The 21319-nt window shown below is 40.2% G+C and overlaps 1 protein-coding gene across 4 annotated transcripts; it reads right to left on the minus strand.

Annotated features, from left to right (window-relative positions):
- Positions 1-7199: 7199 nt before the first annotated feature.
- On the minus strand, positions 7200-21319 carry LOC124255403 (BTB/POZ domain-containing protein 1-like). Of its 4 annotated transcripts, none has more exons than XM_046689314.1 (5): positions 21223-21319; positions 10712-12043; positions 10274-10361; positions 9602-9748; positions 7200-8960 (listed from the first exon to the last, which is right to left on the minus strand). In XM_046689314.1, the coding sequence occupies exons 1-5, from the start codon at positions 21285-21287 to the stop codon at positions 8802-8804; spliced, it is 1791 nt and encodes a 596-aa protein (XP_046545270.1). In that variant the 5' UTR covers positions 21288-21319; the 3' UTR covers positions 7200-8801. The 4 variants fall into 4 exon arrangements, with proteins under 4 accessions (XP_046545270.1, XP_046545272.1, XP_046545271.1 ...); XM_046689316.1 differs by lacking the exon at positions 21223-21319 and adding an exon at positions 17665-17716; XM_046689315.1 differs by lacking the exon at positions 21223-21319 and adding an exon at positions 17628-17713.

The raw sequence follows: 21319 nt of genomic DNA on the forward strand, positions 1-21319 counted from the left end.
TAGACGTGGGTCGTCTCAAAACAACTGGGTGATACTTAAACACTTCAGAGAACACTATTGAATACTGAGGTCCTGGATTTCGGCAATTATTATGACATAGTAGTATTTCCATATATATGGCATTGCAGATACACTTGTACCATATGTATTTACTGTTACGGGGAAAGAAAATGCGCCATGGCTTTAAGGACTTACGTAGTTCCATTCTGGTCTCAACCTGTAGATTACTGAGGTTATCAGTAGTTGCTAGGGGTCGCCTCAAACTCGACTCACCAGGCAAGATAAAGCGCTGGAAGCTTACACCAGTCGTGCTTCCAGTTTAAAATGATATAGTTTTATCTTTGAAACGGCCCCGGAAGTACGCAGATAAGAAAGTGATAAGAAAATTCATTTGATTTTCGCCTGGCACAGATGGAAAACAGCCTGAAAGCCATGGTGATTCTGTGGTAAAGTTTGAGACTTTCGACAGTTTTAGCAGTATGGTCGCTTAATGGAAACTAGTTCCTGGGTTTCTCATAGTGATGTATGATGTATGTATATCAACCTCCAGGATCTACAGTCTTCAGTTGGATCAGAGATTTGATTTGATAATGAAGCTCGGTTTGTTAGCAGGGCATCCGGATGAGTTTCACTATAACAGCAAATGTCTACCTCCTGTATCACGGGAAACTGTGTAGACAACCTATTTTCCATTCAAGATATAGTACTTATATGCACATAAGTAATAAGGATGCAACCCCGGTGTCATATGATAATCACATCATTAACGTTCAAGTTTACATTCGTCGTACCTGGTGGTGTAGACTAACAACTAGACTCTGAAATGAACATATTTTACTGAAAAAGGTTCATAGTAAAAAAAAGTAAGAATAATAATAATAATGAAAAGGAGCCCTGAGACTTTCTTCATTTTCAGAAGCTGAGGAAATCTAAACTTGCCACATTTTCTAGATTTGCGTGGGCTTTCTTGGATATATTTGCTTCAGGGTCTGTACGACAGACTACTGGTGGTGTAATAGTACCGGGTCGTTATAGAACATATACACACACATGATGAGGATGCTACCTCGGTGTCATATGATAATCACATCATTAACGTTCAAGTTTACATTCGTCGTACCTGGTGGTGTAATAGTACCGGGTCGTTATAGGACATATACACACACATGATGAGGATGCTACCTCGGTGTCATATGATAATCACATCATTAACGTTCAAGTTTACATTCGTCGTACCTGGTGGTGTAATAGTACCGGGTCGTTATAGGACATATACACACACATGGTGAGGATGCTATCTCGGTTGCTATCACATCATTAATTATATTCGTCGTACCTGGTGGTGTACTAGCACCCGGACATATATACTCTTCAAAAAAAGAAACTTGTCTTAGGAAACATTTGAATATTAGGAAAACATTTGACACAAGCCAATCCATGCTGAATTCCAACATGTAGGGGAATGGTTGCCGACGACAAAACGTTTGAAAAAGAAACGTTAAACAAAAACGTAATGTTACACTCACGTCTGTAGTGAATCGCTAAAACGCATCCTACATGAAATGCACGTGTATCATGAAATTGTATATCACGCTGAGCTAAAGCCTATGACTGTAGGCTTTAAAAAGCCACATCCACTTGCATTGCTTTAAGCCACTATAGACGACAGGAGAATGAAAAGACTGACAGAAGCTCAACGACACAGCGCCATCGACCGTTTACAAGGACGGGCGTCGCAGCATGAGGTTGCAAGGCACTTCAGCGTGTCCAGACAGACCACCTCAAACCTATGGACCCGATACAACAATACTGAGAGTATTTATGACAGATCCAGGTGAGGTCGACCTAGAGTTAAAACCGCCGCCAAGGACCGATACATCCGGTTGAGACATCTCCATTCAAACACCACGGCCGCATCATCCAGAACAATCCAAATCCCTGGACTGCGCCGAATCTCCGACCAGACATTGCACAATTGGCTATGGGGAGCCAGACCAGTTCAACGTAACGTCGTTCCCTTCATCAACAGCAACGGTTGATGCACGATCTCACGTTGCACGTGTTTTGACAGGACTCCCTCCAGCAAAACAATGTTCAGGTTCTCGATCACCCGATTTTTCCCCCATTGAACATCTGTGGGATACTCTTGGTCGACGCTTGCGCCAGCGTAATCCGCCACCTCAGACACTACAAGAACTGCACACAGCACTTCAGCAAGTGTATCAAAACATTCTTTAAGACGGCATTCGGCATCTCCTTTCTTCTATGGGTCACCGCTGCCAAGCTGTTAGCGATGCTCATGGTGGTCACACCAGATACTGACATTTTACTCTGACCAAGTGGCTTTAATAGCCCTCTGTACTTTTACCAAACACTTTCTGGATAATCATGTTTTGGAAATTTTGTAAAGTGATGATTTTACTGTATTTGAGCAATGATGTCATGTTTGAATCAGTTTTATATATTCAGTAAGTAAACTTCAAAACAGCATGTCAAGTTTCTCTTTTTGAAGAGTATATATATACACACATAATAAGGATGCTAGCTCTGTCGCTATGACAACCAAACAACATACAGTGTATCTATAACAATGTACACGTCACAAGTTTTAAAAGCTCAACTGACACATGAATAATGAGTAGCCTCAACAACTCAGACGCCGCAATTCGCTGCGCAGAGTTATGTCCCTTAGGGGTGCCAGGAACCTGTTACAGAAGGCTCGAACTGACTAGCCCGAACTGTGTCAGTATGTTTGTCAGCACCATATCTGTGCAAACAGGTTCCCCATAATAAACATCAAAGACCTGGATGATTCTGGGGGTTTCCTCCAACATGAACTTCATGTATCGTGATTTAACTAAAATACTTTTAAAACGGAATTCACCAAACCAATATGCTGAGACACTTGGTTGGCGGGATAACATCAGATAAAATTATTCTTTATTGCTTGTGAGGGAATTTGTCTGAGTGAGCATAAATACATGCACATCAAATAAATACATAAAAACATGATCATAATTACCTACGAATGTACAAAAGCATGAGAAGGGAGAGCATTAGCGGTTATTCAATAAAGACTGACTGACTGACTGAGTTTAGTTTTACGCCGCTTTTAGCAATATTCCAGCAATATCACGGCGGGGGACACCAGAAATGGGCTTAACACATTGTGCCCATGTAGGGAATCGAACCCGGGCCTTCGGCGTGACGAGCCAACGCTTTAACCACTAGGCTACCCCACCGCCCCTATTCAACAAAGAACTTGATAATGGTACAAAAGACATTCTATAACGCTTGGATTTGCACGTAGATACATTATACTGACGGCGAGAGGGGAAAAATTCACAACATTCATGTAAAACAGGAGGGATCTGTCATAATTTTTGTAGCTAAATTTAGAGTCTTTCCTCCATGAAGTTCATGTATTCTCTTAAAGATGTGATTACTAATTTTCTGTCCTTGTTTTATAATCTTGTTTAGTTTGTTTTTATTACCGAGTGAAAGGGAGCTGCACCAACACTGAATAGAGAACAGGAGGATGGATTGTACACAAGGTTTATAGAAAAGTTCCCAAAAAGTTGAGTCAATGTGAAAAGATCGAAGTTTCCCCTAGGAAATGAAAGCGAGACTGACAGTTATTGTAAATGCGATCGGTATTTTGAGAGAAATATATTTTATTGTCAGTTAAAGTTCCAAGATACTTATAACTACCAACCAATCCATGCTAGGCGTCTAGGAACGTATATCCTCAGATGTGAGAATGAGTCAGTCACGGACGGAAGTCCAATTATTGCACCGAGCCGTGTTTGCAGTGCAGGAAGTGGCTGATATTTGTTTACAACAAACCCATAAACTCATGACCACTCACACCTCCAAACACTCATTATCACTTGAATAACGCGCGACTAGCCTACACCAGTGGAGCCATGGGTGTCCTCCTCAGGAATCTGTGTAATGTGAAATGGAAAAACGTTTTAAACTTTCTTAATTTGATCAGTTGTCTACGAGATATAGAAGTATACACAACATATTAGTGAGTGAGTGAGTGAGTGAGTTTAGTTTATTCCGCACTCAGCAATATTCCAGCTATATGGCGGCGGTCTGTAAATAATCGATTCTGGACCAGACAATCCAGTGATCAACAGCATAAGCATCGATCTGCGCAATTGGGAACCGATGACATGTGTCAACCAAGTCAGCGAGCCTGACCACCCGATACCGTTTGTCGCCTCTTACGACAAGCACGGGTTACTGAGGGCTCATTCTAACCCGGACCTTCACGGGTCACAACATATTATATATGACGGGTCCCACTTTGATGTTGCTGGAATATTGATAAAACCAAGCTCACTCACAATGGGATATTACATGATTATGATCTTGGGATGTATCGCAGCTGTGAACAGCATTTCTGTTATGTCAAGGTTGTCAGCTGTATGTTGGAGGAAAGCCAATTTTAAGAGTAAGTGAGTGAGTGAGTTTAGTTTTACGCTGCTTTTAACAATATTCCAGCAATATGACGTCGGGGGCCACCCGAAATGGGCTTCACACGTTGTACCCATGTGGGGAATCGAACCCAGATCTTCGGCGTGACGAGCGGACGCTTTAACTATCAGGTGTAAAAGAGGTTTGCCATATTGGTGATACACGAACACTAATTAAGTGCTGACAATTTAAGAATCGTAATCAGTCCGAATCTGGGATTGGACCCCACGATCATATCGACTTGTGGGGTCATAGATGACAGTGCCACCCTGACCTTAACTATACATAAGCTTCCTTATATTTCTCACATCTATGCTAAATAATATTGTGAAATTTAATTTGCAAATAACATATTTTTCTTTGTGTTTTGCTTTTCCATGAAAATATCTATAAAAGCTATGCACATGGATTAAATTTGACTGGAAAGGAGCAAAACTCCATTTATGTGTATATCAGAGAAAGTGACAGGAACTACACACAGTGAGTGAATGAGTGAGTATTGTTTTACGTTGCCTTTAGCAATAATCCAGCAATATCTCAGATATGGGCTTCACCCATTGTACCCATGTGAGGAATCGAACCCGGGTCTTCGGCTTTAACCACATAGCTACCCCACCGCCCCTCTCCACTCAGAACAGCCAGCCAATGACCACCAGTCTCACAAAGCAGCAATCATTGTGTCAGGAGTGGGTGACATAATGGGGACCCTTAAAACTTGATAAAACATCACACTGCTATGCAACTGTACATGACATGAGGTCACCTGACAATGACATAAAGTCACATGGCACCACATGGGAGTGGCTGCTTGTACTCAGTCAGACTCATAGTTGTCCTAGGGGCTGGTCAAGGAGATGCTATTGCACTGTTTTAACCCACTCAGTACACTGACTCGAGCTTGACCATTCCTTGTTGTATCCCCTAAATAACAAATGCCAGGATGGGTAACCACCTTTTAACATCTTGCTGTATGAGGCAACTGGGAATAGTGAGTGAGTGAGTTTAGTGTTGCTCCGCACTCAGCAATATTCCAGCTATATGGCGGCGGTCTGTAGATAATTGTGTCTGGACCACACAATCCAGTGATCAACAGCATGAGCATTGATCTGCGCAATTGGGAACCGATGACATGTGTCAACCAAGTCAGCGAGCCTGACCACCCGATCCCGTTAGTCGCCTCTTATGACAAGCAGGGGTTACTGAAGATCAATATTCTAACCCGGAACTTCACGGGTCCAGCTGGGAATAGAGTGAGTGAGTGCTTTTAGCAATATTCCAGCAATATCAGGGTGGGGGAGACCAGAAATGGGCTTCACACATTGTACCAATGTGGGGAATCGAACCCGGGTCTTCAGCGTGATGAGCGAACGCTTTAACCACAAGGCTACCCCACTGACCCAGCTGGGATTAGAACCCCTGACCATACTCTCTATGGGCAGACGCTCTTTCCACTGGGCCATGGTCTCTATGATATGAGATCATGTAGCTCAGTGAGCTCCTCCTGGAACTTGGTCGTGTCACATTGTAATGAAACATACCAGATCTCTGAAATAGGTGACATAAACACAAACTGGGAAATTTCCATTTTATCCTTTTTATTTATGCAAGTGGTAGCGCAACACATTAATAAATATTTGTTTCAAATATACACGTAAATTCTGTAGACAATCTGTAAAAGCATTTTTTCATTCCACTTAAAAAACTGACAGAAAAAATAGTATTGAGTCCCAATAGCTCTGTAATGTAACTACCAGTCCTTATTTTGGCATCAACTTAAAGATGGAAGCTAGAGACAGGACATACAAAAAATCCAAATTTCAGTATTTTCAATGGAACACAGGGTGCGACAATCCCGCATCACAGGAGAATCATTGTCCTCATCCCTCCTTCAACAGGATCAAAGATTTCTGCTTCTGAATTTTCTTGAGATTTTGAAGCAGCGACAATTTTCCATCGAATTTAACATTTTGGAAAATTCTTATTTGTCCTTCATACCAAACTGTTTACTGCTGCAGGTGAAATAGCCATTGAGCTGATGAGACAGCTGATCCTAGGTATGCCTTTCTTAATATTGACATACAGCACTATGTCGAAAATGAAATGGCGCCAGCACCATAATGACATGAGAGAATCGGTATTTGAACCAGAAATCCACTCATTTTTCATTGTTTTCTTTACAGATAACATGCACGGATAACTATTAACATACCACTGCCATCAGACAAAAAGGAGGAAAACAATGTTATAATCACCTACAAAATTACTGCAGCTACAGCAATACAAACCCAAAATATACTAAATATCAAAATGTAAAGTTATATCTATTGTTCAAAATTAATGTGTCATCTGTACAACTTGCACTAGCAGGACAAAAATACATACATACATGAAACAAGTTTAGTCTATGTTTAGACTGAACAAAACATTTTTCAAATGAAATAACTTGTGACTATTTGAACTGTGTGGACTTAAACCTTGACTTTGTGTTTCAGCCAGATATGGACAGGGTTCAGTGTTCATAACTCTTTGTAGGATGACTGTGCAGTCAAACTGGCATTAATAACAGTAGTCAGACTTTGTACTCGGCAAAGAATGGGGTCCAGCGATTGGATGAATCATATCATACTAGGCATAACTGTCAATCCCATCATGTAACTTGTACTACACAAAGCACCTGCAACCATCAATAAACATGCAATATACAACCTTTTTTGTTCGTTTATCTTTAATATACAGCAAAACCCAGTTCATCCCAGGAAATTATTTTATAAATGAATACAAAGAGACATCAGGGGCACTTTTTGTTAATTACAGGAAAACAAAACTGTTTGTTTTCACGGTCTTTCACTGCACCAGCCACTATACAGTCTTTTTGTATTAAGTTAAGCTCTTTTGTATCATCTCTCATAGCTATTGCTGTATATTTACCCAGCCAGGTTATATGTGAAGCTGGCTATGCCAGACAATGACTGCAACAAACTCAGGAACGTTCACCACAGTAATACTGGTACAGCAGGATTTGATGGTTTGCTTTTCCTGTTACCATAGTTACCACACTGAACAGGATGTGTTAAATGCGTAGTCGATCAAGGATGATATTGCAGAAGCTTTACCGTTGGCAAACCTTAGTATCATTGATAGCTACCACCATGACAAATGCTGTATGGGTTGACTAGAAACAGAAACAGAATATAAATGGCAGTGATAAACTAGATGCTGTGTACATAAGCTTCCATGTTGTCCAGTACCAGTTGTCTGACAGTGGGCACGCATGTCAGTCATGATCAGAACTACTTGTATGTAAGGAAGAGACCAGGGCACCGTTTCACAAAGCTCTCATAAGCCTAAGATCTCGTAACTTTTCTCATAGCATTCGTACTTCCTATACTGTACAATAGGAAGTATGAATGCTACAAGAAAAGTTATGGGATCTTAGGCTTACGAGATCTTTGTCAAATGGGGCCCTGATACTTGTATATAGTCGGACAGACACCGCACAAGCTATACAAAGGAATGAAAGTTTCAGAAAAGTGTTCAAATCTGATCAGTGTAACACAGTGTACATTCAATACATTTGCCTATGAAATGCTGTGTATCACATTAAAGCCTACAGCTTCGTAACACTGAGGAGTATTTGTACAGAAGTGATTGCAAAACTAAACAAAATCAGTGAACTTAAAAGACATTTGTACATTCTCAACATTAGGCAGCAGAGCTAAATTCTACCGAGTGTCAAATATAGAATGTTTGTGAACAGACACAGAGATCATTATTGATCCAGTGAGGACATGATTATGTGCAATCATCGCAGTGCACGATAAATATTTTGGCTTCCATCGGGAGACAGTGAAACACTGGGGCTGTAACCATCACCTCTGTGGCAATACAACAAGCACCTGGATTACGCCAGCAGTCGCCACACACACAAAAATGCAGGGCACTGATCCACAAAACGTTTGTAATGTTACAAAATATCGTAACTCTATACTTAATCACAGGCTTATGAATGTCATATTGCTACGAACGTTTTGTGGATGGGGTCCCAGGTCTGTTTTTCAAAATTAATGAAAATATTTCAAAACTTCACTAAAACATTTTTCTTAAACTGTTCTCAATTACACTAACAATGACATGGGCATGTTGAGAATGCTTTTCACAAATCACCATAAAATTGTATTTTACAAATCAATTGCATACCATGTAATATATGATCTATATATCAGGTATCAGTAGGTATTGTCCTTTCAATGAGGCCCTATAATTTGTGGCACTGAGTCTTGTGAATGGTTGCAGCCCTAGGATACATGTATGTGTGTCTATGTGTAGAAGATAATCTCGGGGATCTGTCCATCTTCAACAGACGTGCCATTGTTGTTGCCAGCCGCATACGTGAACTGGAAGGTAACTTTCCCACTGGATACAGATTCATGGGTCACCTTGCGTAATCCTTTGGACCCATAGTATGAGTCTGGACCCTAGAAAGTAGAATATTAGATTAAATTTATAACATAAAAAAATGTATTAAAAGAAAAAGAACTTAAAACAAAAAAATGTATAATGTTTACTGAAATCCTGAAAGAGAGAGAGAGAGAGAGAGAGAGAGAGAGATTTTAGATGAAAAGAACTTAAAACAAAAAAATGTAGGGATTTATATGAAATCCACAGAGAGAGAGAGAGAGAGAGAGAGAGAGAGAGAGAGTTTACTGAAAGAGAGAGAGAGAGAGAGAGAGAGAGAGAGAGAGAGAGAGAGAGAGAGAGAGAGACAGAGAGAGAGAGAGAGACAGAGAGAGATGCTTGTTGTTGAAGATGTCTTGGAGGGAGGTGACAACCTAATGCCATTCGCCAGAACCATTGTCATGGAACAACAGTGTTGTTTGTTTTTGGGTTTACACAACAATATTCCAGTTACTTGACAGTGGACTATTAATAATCTAATTTAGTCCAGACTATCCAGTTACTGACACCGATCTATGTAACTTACATAGCGTAACATCTATCAGGACAAACTGAGAGGGCATGACAACCCTATCCTGTTAATCGCCTGTTAGGACAAGCATGGATTACTGAAAACCAATTCTAATCTGAATCTTCACATGGGCCTTGAAGCACTTCCTACCTTGAGTGTAGCACAGGCTATGTAGCTTGAGTTGGGCAGGATCTCAACCGGCTCTTTGAACATCACCCTGAATGTGGATGTGGAGCCATCACACTGGAAGCTGGTGTCATTGGACCCCATCACCTTGCTCGTGTCGGTGTGGATAATCTACCACAAAAACAGTGGGGTTAAAGGAAATAACAGAAACAACATCAGCCTATCAGTCAATAAGCCTGTAGGCTGTGCTATTGTTAAAAGGAAATGGCATACATGAATAATTAAATAACAACCAAACCTTCAAAGCCTCAGGTATTTTTCTAAAACCAGCCTCCTAAAGTGCATATAATCCCACATAACCCCTTAGTACGAATATAAAACCCCAAAACCCACATAAACTAAAACACCCAACCACACTACTGCCTACTTTCGCTCCACCTACTTATGCCGACAAATTCCAAATCTATACAAAAATCAAATATGCAACTCTAATGCCAACCCCCATCAAAACTGCCCTCTCTTTCAGTCATATTCACCCCTCTTTCGATCTATTCGATCTAACAGTAATAGGTCTGGTAGGGCTGTGTGCGAAACAAGCAATCTTTTTGGAAAGCACACATCAAATTTCCAAATTATCATCATCATCATCATCATGAATAATTGCTGCTTCAACCACAAGACAAATAAGGGCATTACCTGAATGTTGACATTGTATTCTGTTGGTCCATGAATACTGCCATACAACCCGAACCCAACAACAAATATACGCCTGTTCACCATGAATCTGAAATATATCAGTGCATTTTTATGGTCAAGTAGGTCTATCTACAATCGGCTGAATAAAATGAGTGATGTTCATTCCCATAGGAGGAGCAAATATTCAGCAAGGGCCAATAATTACTTTTGAGTAGTATAAGAACAAATTATTTGCCGAAATACTGTATTAATATTAGAATGTTTGCAACATGGAGATACATGGAGTATTGATACAAACCTGTCTGATAATCATATATGATAAATGTCTTATTGACCAAGTATATTGTACAAACACATTGAATGAAGAAGGCTCATCTTGATTTCATCTAACCCACTAAGTCAAATAAGCTTTAAGATTTATGAAAAATAATCTATTACCGTATCCGGTCACTTGTTCCACTGTAGCCCCATCTTGATTCAATCTGACAGAAGCGAGACACGACTTGTTCCTTGCCAGTCAAGCAGCAGCGTGGCACATCCAGGAAGCTGATGGATGGCTTGGGATTGACTGTGAAGTAGAGGAACAGCTCCACCACTTCTCGATCTTCAAGGATCCCGCTCTGCGCAGCTCCCATTGCAAACTCCTCTACAGTCATCAGTGGGAAGCGGATCAGCCTCAAAGACCTGCTGAGGACTCTTCTCTGGTTCTGTGGACTTGGAGGCTGATTCAGTCTGGCACATTCAGCTTCTGCCCAGCGGCATACTGACGAAAACAGTTTGCATTCCCTTATCCCCAGGGTGTCTCTCTCCAGCACCACACACAGCGTGTCATGATCAATGTCGGTAAACCCATCAGCGGACAGAGCTTCTGTCGTGTTCTTGTCAATTGTTTCGAGACACAGAGCTGCAAGCTGTGGCTCATCGAAAAGCCGAGCCTGGGTGAGCAACATAAATGCATTGTCACTACTCAAGTTTCTTTTAAGAAAGTCAACACAAGCTCTTTCCAAAGCAGGTACAGCATACTTTTTGGCTGTATACAATGTTGTCATGACAGTTTCAGGGTCAATCTGAACCTCATCGGAGTACAAGAATTTCAGCAAAGCCAGGAAAGCAGCAGGTTCAACATCTGGGATTTCGATTACGCTGTCTGAAGTTGCCATTCCACCATTGAAGAGGGCATCAAATACAGCACTTCCAACTGACAAAACAAACTTATGAGCTGGAATAGTCTGGACATTTGGCGGCTTTCCCACTAGGAAGCGAATATCAGACATTACGTCCTTGTTGAATAAGAAAGCCAGCCTTTCTTTCACTGAAGGCTTGGTAGCCTGCCAGTTGTAAGGGACTGAAGATTGATTCTGAGGCTGAGGAGAAGCAATTGTTGAAGAGACAGGAAGCGGCAGAGGTGGAGGCGAAGAGTCCTGTAACACAGACTTCAAAGCATTGGCACTACGTACATTGGAAGAATCACCTATGGTGCTGGTGGTGGACAGGCTGACACCGCTATCCCTGTTTGCTATAGATGCAGAGTGGGGAGGTATCACTGCTGGCGTTGTGTTTGAGGCAGCAGAAGCAGCTGATGTCCCCGATGCCGACGGCGATGCTGGAGGTCCTCCAGGTGTGGTTTCCTGAGGCTGATGGGCAGGAGATGAGTGTGGGGCTGCAGGTGTCTGGTTGGCTGTTGCCTGGCTGCTGGATGCTCCCTGGCTCAGAGAGGGCTGGTTCTTCGCAGCCGCCTTCACCCTCTCAGCATCCATACTGTTTGAACCCCTGAAATGAAAGGAGTCCCGTCAGAAACTCTATCAGGAATTACATCAGGACACTTTGCTCCTTGGCCAAATGTAAAGACAGCATCAAAATCAGGTAAAATGATACACCCGGCCTTATCACTCATACTGCATATCTTGACCATGTTGAACACCACTGCTTGTCACCGTCCATTAGAGCAAGCAAATTTGTATATCACACTGTACCGGTGTCCAGTTGACTTTCCAATGTTATTTATGTTGTTTATTTTAAAAAAATCAACAAGAAAACGGCCAGTATAGTGGAAAAATTATCAGGGCAAGTGATTTTACATGTGCCACTGTTCCGGAGTACACTAGCAATTTTAAAGTTATTTCCCCCCCTGTATTGTTCTTTTATAACTACGATTACAATGATTTAGTTCAGTTTTCATAAAATCCTAAATGTAATAATTCTACCTCAAATACAACATAATAAGATAATTAGGTAGTTGAAAGCAGTAAAAAATGAAAATACATACAAAGCGTTTACAATTTTACATTGGAATGAAAATAGAGGGGCAGGTGGGAGATGGACAACCTTACCAAATGTTTGGTGATGAAACAGATGCCTAACTAGTTCATAAAATACCTAGATGTCCTACATCATGTTCACTGCAATTTCTCAATGAACACAAAACTTATAATAAAAGATGAGCAGATATCAACAATATTGTCGGCATATAAATATTCAATAACAGGACTGAGTAAGTTGTTTGGTTTATTTGTTGTTTAACACAGCACTCAGCAATATTCCAGCTATATGATGGCGGTCTGTAAATAATCCAGTCTGGACCAGACAACCCAGTGATCAACATCATCATCAATCCACACATTGTGATATGATGACGTGTCAACCAAGTCAGTGATCGTGACCACCCGATCCAGTTAGTCACCTCTTACAACAAGCATTGGTTCCTGAAGACCTATTCTTACATGGATCTTCACGGATCACTGATTCAGTCAGTTGCATGACACCTTAACAATATCCAGAAATATCACAGCAGGGAGAGACCAGAAATGTGCCCATGTGGAGAATCGAACCCGTGTCTTTGGCGTGACAAGCAGACGCTTTAACCACTGGGCTACCTCACGCCCCAATAATAGGACTGAAGAAATGATTTGAGTAAGTTATCTTTTTTTTGGATCATCTTGTAGTGTTCTCACCATTACTATAACACCCCCACATGAACATAAGTTTTTTGTAACCATGATTACCAACAAAAACTGACCCATCACTCAAAGCTGAACAAAGTTTGGTGGTTCAGGTTATGTATGGAAAACACGATTTTGATACTAGTGTTAAGGTTTAAGATAGGACCTTGGCTTATCTATGAAATCGGCTTATCTACATTCATATATGGTAATACAGCAAATGCTTCCATGGAATGAGATCTACAAGTAATACAGGAGAAGTGAACATAACAACTAATTGCATGCTTCATTAATTATGTCACTAAGATCCATACAATCAAAGGCAAAAACTAGTACATATGTTTCAAGTTCCTTTTACTGTGCATGAAGCTACCAAAGTAGACATGATAAAATCAGATGAGTGGAACAATCAACATTTGTTGCATTGGCAAAGGTGCTCAAATTTACATATGTCATCCTTTCTAACAATGCAACACTTCAGTAACACACATATACATTAAGAAGACTGAAGAGAGACACAGTTGCCTTTGAATAAACTTACATTAACCTCTCACTTCAACTCCAACATAGAATGTGTTTTTTAATGCCTTGCAGTTTTGTGGGCAAGAGTCATTGCAATAAGCTGGTCAATAGCCATGAACCCTATAAAACAATATATCTGTGTGTTCTTACAAGAATATTTGTAACCATCATCAATATCCTCTTGCTTATGACACTGAACACTTATCAGTCAAAAGTCTTAGTAGGAAGTTATATAAGCTGCCAAAATGTCAAAGGGTGACAATAGTCCAACTCATATACGTCTGGTAGTTACTGCTTTAATTAGTCCGTATGATTCACCAAGTGAGAATTAGTACTATGGGCCATACAAAGCACTATAAACAAATTTTGAACTTAGATTCTTGTTGCCCTCTAAATACATCAACTGACTACACCAGTGTTTGAATTTAAGGGGCTCTGAGTTCCTTGAGGTTATCTGTAATAGCATGATACTCTCAGGATCCTCCAATACTTGTCTGTCCTGGTTGGTTTGTAGCCCAGTTGTTCAAAACGCCATTATTTTTATTATTAAGTGCTCATACAATCCACCAGTACCAGTTCTAAAAGCAGTCTTTTCTATAACTTCCTCTGCAACAGCTATTTGGTTGAATCTGTGTGCGAGATCCAGACTACACAAGTACTTGGCACCTTTCAGGACAGTAAGGGCTTCATCTATACGTGGGAGGGGGTAGGCATCCTTCCTCGTCTTAGAATTCAACGCGTGATAATCACAACAAATCCTAAGTTTATTACCTTGCCTTACTAGCAAGGAGATGCGTAGGGGCTTGAGGACTCTCGGATTACTCCCTTCTCTAAGGACTTACTGATGTAGGCATGGACTTCTTGCCTTTCGCCTGGAGGGATTCTTCTGTGAGGAATTCGCACTGGTGCATCGTCGGTAGTGATAATACGATGTTTGATGGCATCACAGAACCAGATGTCATCGTCATCTTTACTGAATGTGGTGGAGTGCTTGTAAAGAAGCTCTTGAACCTTGTGTCTGCAGTCTGATGGTAAGTTGCTGTTTACATCCATTCTCTGTAAAAGGCTGTCAACAAGCTGGTAATTCAGTTTGGATGGACTTGCTTCAGTGACTAGTACTTCTTCACAGCTGACCTCCACCAAGTCAATGTTTGGTTCAATGTTGGCCTCTGGAATTTTAAGATTTTCATTCTTGACTTTCAGTTTCATTTCTTTCAGAGCATTAGATCCAAGAACTCCAGGGACTTCTGTCTCCCGTTCTCTCATGGCATCATCCACTGGATCCTTGACAACGAGAAAGCCAACTGATCCGAAATTTTGATTGTAGACTGAAACATCCAATGAGATGAGGCCCAAGTAGGGTATACTGTGGCCGCTGGATGCAGTCAACCGGATAAACTGTCCCATGTCCAGAAGACCTGCTGATTCCAAGTATTCCCTGTAGAATGATTCTGTGATAGTGGAGACTTGGGCACCAGTATCAATGAGGCTCTTTATCCTGACTCCGCCAACTACCAATCCAGCCACTGGGCATGTCCCTACTATCCTAGACAAGGGTGGACCTTCATCGACATGAATATGTTCCACTCCTACTGTGTGGTCCTCCACAGCAGGATCGACTAGTTTGACGGCTTACTTCTAGCTGGGCAGTTACGCTCTTCCTCTCCCAACTTCAACGTGGTCTGTGCCTCATCAACTCATTTATTTGTTGCTGTTGCTTCTCAATCAGCTTGATGTTTCACGATGTCATCCATGTTGATGTGATGCTCCTCTACGGAGACCTTGTCCCTGGCAGCTGTGACATTTGACCCTCTCCACTCGATCAAACGGTCATGCAGGTCGAGGAACTCGAGATCTGGTTGTTCCTTGGTGAGACGCCTTATCTCCCGTTTGATGGTGTCGTTGGTTACAGCCTCTGCGAACTGGCTCTTCAGGGCACTCTTCCTCTGACTCAAGAAGGCTGGCTCAATCTCTGTAATGTGATCGTACAGATCAATCAAGTCCAGCGAAAGGGTAATAAGATCTTGTCGCTGCTTCTGACGATGAGAAGAAAAGCGATGCTGAGCTGTGGGTAAGTTACTGCCTCCTCTAAACACTTTCTGAAGTACTTTTATGATCTCTGTTGGTGATTCCTTGACACTCGACCCTCTCGCCAAAATCTCCTGTCGTGCTCTGCCTCCAAGGTGTTGGCAGAGGAGAAGAGCATGTTCCTCATCACTCAGCTTTCTTGCCTACTACTGTGCACCTGACGTCAAGTAACCATTCTTCCAGAGGAGTGATGTCTCCTGCCTTCATTGGCTTGCCCTTGAAGATGGTCAGCTGACGTCCAGTGGCTACCACGAGTGATTTGGGTGGACGATTTGCAAACAACTGCTGTTGCTCTTTTAACTGGATCTTCATCCTGGCAAGCTCCTCCTCCATACGAGACAGATCCTGGGGGTTGATGCTGGGGACATCATCGCTGCTGTGTGGTGACTTTGGCTGGCTCATGAAACAAGGCTTTAGAAAACTACTTCAAAGAAAGTGCATATATATGATATTCGAAACATCACACAATACAACAGTGCTGTTCACTGTAGGATACAATCATACAATCTTAGCCTAGCCACATTATCAATTGTTCTTTGATGCTCAGTGAGCATACTATTATGCCACGGGAACAGTCTGTCTTGGCACTGTCATTCAGCAGAAGCAATGACATCTCAAACGTGGTAGTCCTCTCTTGGGCTGCCATCCAGCGACGCCATCCTTCACTCACTCTGGGGGGTTCCAGCATTGCCTGTGTCATCCCACTTCTGACACCAAAAAGTTGTGGGGCGGAAAATATGACACAAGGAGGTTGAGTGGTCAATGCATCTTTTAATCCTCTCAACTTGAGACAATGAAGACGAAAAAATCCAAGGTGACCTGCTCCACAGCGAGGACGAGCTCGGAGTTACATCAGTCACCACTGGCGTTCAAGTTACATTGAATTAATAGGTTGAAAGACGGATACACGTGAGCCATAGTTCTGCGACCTGCCTCGACAAAAGCGTGCTTACTTCTGCCGCATGTCATGACGATTGTCGCAAAATAGATCACAATTTAAAATATTTTAGTGAAAGAGGAATCGATTTGTAGCTGAATATTAGTAACTATAAATGATATGAGGAAAATTATGAAAACAATACTGGAATTAATTATTTGTAAGTTGCAAGCTCACGGAATTTGCCGAAGATGGGCGAAGTTAACGAGCTATTTTTGATACTTGAAACTCTCTTCACATTCAGTTAGTTCATTTATAGGATAAATAAGTATCCTTGGCAGTTTTAGGATGAAAAGTGTGGTTCTAAATGGTTCTACACCACTTTGAGCTACGTTGGGGGAGACAGGAAATCCCAAGACCTTTACACAAATTCCAGGGTCCAGCAATACTTAATTGTAAAACTGCATCTGACTTAAGATGTCTTAGCTACCGTTATACTCAACAAAACGAGTACAGGAACATTTGAGACACATACAGGTAGACGAATAAGACAGGGTCCAGCTATCCCAGTAGCTTAGAACTGAGTCAGTAGCTTCCAAGTACCCAAACCTCAACTATTGTATGCACGATATATATCTGGCACAGATTAGATATACTGCTCTTCACGACACACATTCACATATGAAATGATTTACCTTCTGTGTATCTACGAGTCTAGATTCTGTGTTTTACCCTGTCCGTCAGGAACAAACTTTATCGAGCTTGTTCAGGAAATGTTTGTTTTCGTCAAGACTCGAGACAGTGACGAACATGTGAAACGAGGAAATGTTTTTCAGGCTAATATGTAATGTACCACGTGTGCTGTCTCTCTAGTGGGTTTTAAAATATATAAGGTAGGAATATGCACACAAACAAATGCAATTATTACCACAATTTCCCCAAATTTGAACAGCTTTGTTGCTCACCCAGGATCCCTGAAGAAAGGTTCTGTCAATTTGAAAGGTCAAGGTCAATGTGTCTAACGATTTATAAATAGAATAATATATTAATTTGTCAAATTGACTACTTTATAATGTACGCAATTAAAAAATGTACTCACTATTTCATTATTTTGAAATAAATATTCAAAAAGTAGTCACTGTATCTTTTTGTATTAATAGTGCTTGTGCTAGAACTACGTTGATTTACAACTAATATCACCATTTTTACATCGCGCCGTTTATTTTAATAACTCATATTGTTTACAATGCCATAGAAGTACATATTTTATTTTCTTGATTATAATTTGTCGTCAGATCTTATAAATTGTAAAGCTTTGATACGTCCAGATCAGTTCACTGATTAATAAATGTCATTTGTTATTGGCAGCTACTATGCCTTACCCGGAAGTATTATGGACGCATGTGCAACCGAATGCGGAAGTAAACATGATCGTGTTGCTCAACAAATAGAAAGTAGTGTATGTGAAGGATTTGGACATCAGGGATCACTATGTCTACCAAAAATAGACTGGAAAAATTTAAGCAAGACTGTGTTGAAGTTATTTCTATGTGCGAAAATTATAAGTGGTCATTTTCAGGTAGGTTGTATGTAATAATTGAAGCCTATTTAGCCAAACCAGTGGCATGCAAGTGTAACGCCCATGCTGGTCCGGCTGTCATACTGACAAAGCGCATACTGTAGCACTGATATCTCTTATCAGCTAACAAACTAGCGTTTACACTGACCATATAGTTAAAACCTACTTCGTTTTATAGTCAAACAAATACAAGTAAACCCTGATAAGATCATTAATGACGTATTGGGAAAACCATATATACGACAGTAGATATTGTCTTGATATTGATAATCACATTAATGATTATTATCACGTTTTCCGGATAATCTAATTTCATTTCTGAGAAAAGCTCCGAAACGACGGCAACAGCATTGGGCTGTTTATTCTTATCACACAATTTATGAAATACTGATTGTATGCTTTTCATTATGAAACCATTAACAGACCTGCCTAGACATAATTCACTCTGGTTTCTGTGAAAAACCTGGGTAAAGCATTGAATAATGACATGAGCACAATGCACACAGAACATGATGACTAAGTCAAATTCTATGATCTAGTTCTAAGAGTCGGCCCACCCAAAGGCTATTAATACATCCAAGAATTAACAGTAAAAAACTGTTTCTGTTTCAGAGGATCATGATTTTTTTACAAAAACAGGAACTGAAGATATTATCCTGTTTTGAAATAAATTGTCATCTATCACACATTGTTTTAAAAGGTTGCTTGGACATAGCAAGGCAAATAATAAGACCCAAAATTTACACAATGTAGTGATTCTTTTAATTTACCTCCCAAGGCACCAAGGCTGGAGTTTAAGATAAATCTCTGCTTACAACGTTGCAGCTTTTTACCCCATGGTTATATTCTCTATCTGTATGCAGGACATTTTTTTGTTTCGATCGTTCAGCATTTTGTTTAAATCTAATTTAAATCTTGTAGCAATTTATATTTATCTTCATCATTTAAGAAAACTGAAAATGCATTTGGTTTAAAAAGAAAGATACATACAGTGAGTATTTATCAAATCACCAGCTGAACATTCTGAAGTTTAGTTTTTTTACAGTTATTGCAGTCCTGTCATTATGGTATTGTATCTTATGCTGTAGAAATAGTGGCTAGCTGGAGACAAAATTGAAACTTGGGGGTGGGGAAAATGTTTTTTTTATGGATTTCTTTATATATGTACTACTTTACACTGCTGAACATATATGTTTTGATATTCCCTGACAACATGTCTGATGTCTATGTTTGAAGTCCTGGACTAAGTATCAAATTATCAAGCCTAAATATGTTCATAACAAACAAGTGTTTTTTGTTTCAGTTTGGTAACTTTGCATATCATCCTACCACATCTTTATCATGTAGCAAAAGACATACATTGAAAGTGATTCTGTGGCATTTCATTGGCTGTCTTAGCAATTTCTTTTTAAACCAAATCTTTTTAGGCCATGCCACAAGCAAACTGTCCTTTTCTGATTGATGGTCTGATAATACGATGATGTTAATGACTAAATTAAGCAGCCTGACTGTGAAGTTTTCTTTGACATGTTTCTTTATTTGTTTCCAAGAACTGACTTTGCATAAATCTGCCATGTGGATTTATATAGTATGCACAACATGTTTATGTGCATACCTAAAAAAAAAATGTTGATGTAAATTCTTAAGTATTGATTGATTACACAGAAATTTGTCAAACATTTTGCTACTCCACCTTGTACAGTATAATGCAGTTATCACATATACAATAGCTTCTGGTATATACATGTAGTTGCCTTTTCTCAGAGTGAGGGTCAAACCTACAAACAAGCACCTCATAGCATCATCATTGGAATCAATAAAACATCAGCATGACCATTGCAAAATGTAAATTTAGGGAAATACCTGAATATACAACTGTAATCCTATGTTTACAAAATAGCAACAGAAATGTATGTAGATAATTGTTAAACATTTTAAAAGTCAGATAAAATGGCCAGCTTATATTTGACATCAAATGTTCAATGAATGCCATTTCTCCTCCAAACAGTAAGCATGGTATGATTAAACATAGTTAAATGCATTTATTCATTTACCTTGTACATTTACCTACCTAGCAGATACATAGTCAGTTGTAATTCTGTGATTAACATCTTCTTGACATCTGACACCTGTTGAAGTATGATGATGATGATGGTCATCATCATCATCATCATCATCATCATTACAACTGCTTACAGCTGATTTCTTTGCATATGTAATATGTTTTCAAGCCCACTATATATCAAATCGTCATATAGGGAGTTTTGCTATTATAACAACACTTTTTCACATGTTGAAGAATAATGTCGTCCATGTCCACCAATATGAAACCTAAATTAATAGTTTTAAAGTTAAGTGCTGTTATTAGTGTTAATATCTAATGACACCCTTCCATGTGAGTTACGCTGATTAAAACCTGTCATGCAGATTATGCTTCTTTATCAAGGTAATTGCATACATTCCTGTATGTGATTCATTGACTACATTGAACATGCAGTAAAGGCTGTGGGTAGTTGGAGCCAGGTTTATATAATAATAATAATAAGTCATCTTCTATAGCACACTTTTCCAAACACCAAGTGATTGCTCGCGGGGCTTAATCAGAATCTGATTCTTATTACCCCGGATAACCCAAGCTGCCTGTTAGGTGCGCTAGAAGGTTATAGTCACATGACTTTATCCCACCGGGTACCCATTTTCTGCTGGGTGAACAGAGGCAATTTGAACAAACTCACTTGCCTAAGGTGAGACCACATGTATCACATGTGCTTCGTTTTGGGGCAGGACTGAAGTCCTAGAAACTCTCAGGAGTCAAGCTGCCACACACGGTCACTGAGCATTTACTCAGTACATAGTAACATTTCTATCAGCTGATTTCAGTAAGTCATGAGATGACATTCAAAACCATTAACTAATGCGTAGACGGAGAAAGATAGCAATATACCTGAACATATTGATTGGCCCGTATATGATCTTCATGAACCTTTTAGTGCTTGCTCCTGTTGGCATAGTTAGTACTCAGCTGTTGACAGCGCGCTGAC

Source organism: Haliotis rubra, unplaced genomic scaffold (assembly GCF_003918875.1).
Source record: "Haliotis rubra isolate DU_JTF1 unplaced genomic scaffold, ASM391887v1 Scf60, whole genome shotgun sequence".
Taxonomy (NCBI): domain Eukaryota; kingdom Metazoa; phylum Mollusca; class Gastropoda; order Lepetellida; family Haliotidae; genus Haliotis; species Haliotis rubra.

Coding starts and splice junctions, on each gene's coding strand:
- LOC124255403 (XM_046689314.1), bottom strand. CDS start 21,287: ATGCCAACAGGAGCAAGCACTAAAAGGTTCATGAAGATCATATACGGG. Junction 12,044..21,222: donor GGGCCAATCAATATGTTCAG/GTATATTGCTAT, acceptor CTTTCATTTCAG/GGGTTCAAACAGTATGGATG. Junction 8,961..9,601: donor TAGCCTGTGCTACACTCAAG/GTAGGAAGTGCT, acceptor TCTACTTTCTAG/GGTCCAGACTCATACTATGG.